Source organism: Tupaia chinensis, unplaced genomic scaffold (genome assembly GCF_000334495.1).
Source record: "Tupaia chinensis unplaced genomic scaffold, TupChi_1.0 Scaffold144991_2, whole genome shotgun sequence".
Classification (NCBI taxonomy): Eukaryota; Metazoa; Chordata; class Mammalia; order Scandentia; family Tupaiidae; genus Tupaia; species Tupaia belangeri.
In genome coordinates, this window is record NW_006204851.1 from 1176886 (window position 1) to 1180066 (window position 3181).

Consider the following 3181-nt stretch of genomic DNA (forward strand, 5'->3'; position numbering starts at 1 on the left):
AGACTCCCAGATGGTCTACCCTGGTTCAAGTCCCAGACCTGGAGGCTTGAAACTCACACTGGGCACATGTGCATGTGTGCCCGAATCTCGAGAGGAGAATGGAGAAGGGACTGCAGCATGGCCATCCACTCTGGTGGGGGAGGGTGATGGTGGTGGGTATATCTCACTACTTAGTAATAGCTCAATAAATGCTAACTTCTCTCCTTCTCCTTTCCTTCTTCTTCACCGTTATTATTATTGTACTGAATGAAGAAGTTGCTTAACAACATATTTTAAGGGAATTCCTTGAAGACAGTCCAAAATGAAGTTGTCAATCCATGTAAGTCTAAACCAAAAGGAAGAGTCAAAGTGTACTTTTGAAAGAGATGGAAAGAGAATGACATCAGCAAGAGAATTGGTGTACCCAGAGGGCGAGTGAGAATGAGGTTTGGAATAACATCTGTTCCAAACTGCAGGTGACTTCATTGACTTTTTGTCCAGGTCTCATGACTATGGCTTTTTGTTTGGAAGTATTAAAATAAATAACAGAGTAGATGCTTTCAGACTCTCTGACAGGTAGAGGATCCCAGAATTTACTGCACTTGCCTTGTTAACTCTGGCCTGTTGCTCACTGGAGGTGAGAGACAGATTCCCCAAACCAGTCTTTTGGCTGTTACACACTCAATGGGCCAGGTATACATATTGCCCATTTTATCAATGAGCCACATTTCTTCTCTCTATATAACATATTAGTGTTGTTCATCCTTGGTCATTTTGGAGGGTCACTAAAGTGCAGAATAAAAGAAGCGATATTGGTTGTGTGCTGTAGGAAACATATCTAAAATGCTCGCCAAATGACATGAAGTAGGAAAGATGGTGTCAGAGAGCTACATGGTTGATGACAGATATCTCGAAAGTTCCCAAGCAGTGATCTTTGAGCTTCTGTGGTACCTATGGGCATAGGGGCAACCCAGATATTGTCTTCCCTATCAAGTTTCACATCATCCCTCTCCCGTCTTATGCCCAGTACCAGTAGGTTTATCCTTTGTACTGATATTTGGCTCACCAGAAGTTGCCTTTGGAGACTTTCTAGGTATCCTATAGCTCTTTCAGAATATAAACTAGCTACAAGCATGCCCTTAATGCTTGAAGTGGGAAAAAAATAATGAAGATTAAGACTATAGTTGTGAAAAGAGATGTGTTTGAAGCAGGAATACAAAATGGGAACTTCTGCTGTGATGATGTAGGTGGATCAGTCATGTGACAGGTGGTAGGTGGTATGGCAATCGCGAAATTCTTCTAGCTTTGAACTGATTGGTGGATGGTACACAGATGGATGAAGCTGGGCCAGATGGCTGACAAGTTCATGGAGGCAAAGGATCTTGTGAGATAAATAAGATGGCCTCTGCCTACCTTTACATCTTCATGTGTATCAATCTCCCTACTTACTCACCAAACTTCAGCCTCTTCTTTCTGTCCCCGAAACCTAGGCCCTTTGCTACCACTGGACCTTTATAGTTCCTCTTCCTCTGTATTATATATTCTTAAAAAAATTTACATTGAGTCACTATATACTTTTACAGTGTACAACATTGCTTTTTTCAGCACTAATATACAAAGACATCACCATATACATTCTCATCAGCAAATAACTTTTTTTATTTCTGTGTCAATTAAACATACTGTTTTTTCCCCCTGCTCTCCTCTCTCATTTCCTTCCTCTATAACCCACCTCCCCGCTTTCTGTCTCTCTGTCTCTCTCTGTCTTTCTGGTGAGCATACACAACCTATAGAGTAAACCTCTCCAGAAAAAAAAAAAAAAAGAAGAAGAAAAAAAGTTCATGGAAAGATGTGCATTATGAAAAAAAGTATGAATTTCACATTTTACTTTGCAATCCAAACTTATACTTTAGTTTTATTTTTCTATGAAATTTTTTGAGAGAAGTTTTTGCTCGCTGAGAATACAGAGAGAGATGGAGAGACAGAAAGTGAAAAATCACCCCCCTGTGGGGGTGCCCACATCACAATTCCTTTTCCTCCATTCTCCTTTCAGAATTTTTTTTCATTTGAATTCAATTGCAAAACTTTATTTCAAGATTCTGTTCCAGATGCCTTTCCATAGCATACATCACATCGTCACATCTTCATACATGAAGAGAAAAATCTTTAAGAGGTCACCATATTTGAGGCTGCTACTTTTAGCATAAGCTTTTGTTCTTCTATAAGAAGTACCACAATGGATTCAAAGTACAGAAATATCAATGTTATTTTCACTAAACAATCATTTAAGAGACCGATAAATCAAATTTGACAGGACACGTTGCTACTTTAGGATTGCTTTCACCAACCCAGGTGCTTGTAGATGATGTCAAATATTTGGTACAAGTGACTTGACTTGAAGTAGTTCATGAAAACAGCATTTACTCTGGGATCATAAAATTACTTCTGGATAGTCATAAAGTCTGTTTTTAACTTTTGGCATCAAAAGCTACTTTCTTTTTCTCCTGACAATTAACATTTTTCCATTTAGCTTTAGCTTTTCCTAAGAAATATTTTGGAGTTGTGCTAATGCTCTCTCTTTCCAATTGTTTCTTAATCATCCTTTTCTTTTCTTTGCTTAGTAATTTTTGGAAGCCTTTGATATATTCTGGTACGGGACAACCAGCCTGCTGTATAACATTGGCAACACTTCTTAATAATGGTTTATCATCTTGGGTGAAAAATGTAACAGCTTTCCCCTTATGTCCTGCTCTTCCAGTTTGACCTATCCTGTGGATATATTCCACTGAGCTGGTTGGAAAGTCATAGTTGATCACCAAGTTCACACCTTTAAAATTGATCCCTCTTGCTAGCAAGGCTGTACAAATAAGGACCCAGATTTTTCCTGCTCTGAAGCTGTGGACTGTGTTACCTCTCTGTTGCTGTGTTCTCTCTGCATGAATAACATCCACATTAATACCTTCATATATGAGTTCATGAAAATGCTCTTTAGTTCTCTCAATAGACTGAACAAAAACAAGCACAGGAGGATCAAAACCCTTTTTATTTATTTATTTTTTAAAAACATTTTATTATTTTTAATTATTTATTTAACTTTATTCATTCATTCATTCATTTTTATTTTGACCAGACACACACACACACACACACACACACAGAGAGAGAGAGAGAGAGAGAGAGAGGAGAGAAAAAAAGCCAACAG

The 3181-nt window shown here is 38.3% G+C and overlaps 1 protein-coding gene across 1 annotated transcript in view; it reads right to left on the reverse strand.

Annotated features, from left to right (window-relative positions):
* Window positions 1-2447: 2447 nt before the first annotated feature.
* LOC102474390 (putative ATP-dependent RNA helicase DDX52) overlaps window positions 2448-3181 on the reverse strand; it is a 2088-nt gene continuing 1354 nt past the window's right edge. Inside the window, exon 3 of the mRNA XM_006167742.1 lies at window positions 2448-3017. Coding sequence (XP_006167804.1) covers window positions 2448-3017 — 570 coding nt within the window. The remainder of the gene's footprint in view (window positions 3018-3181) is intronic.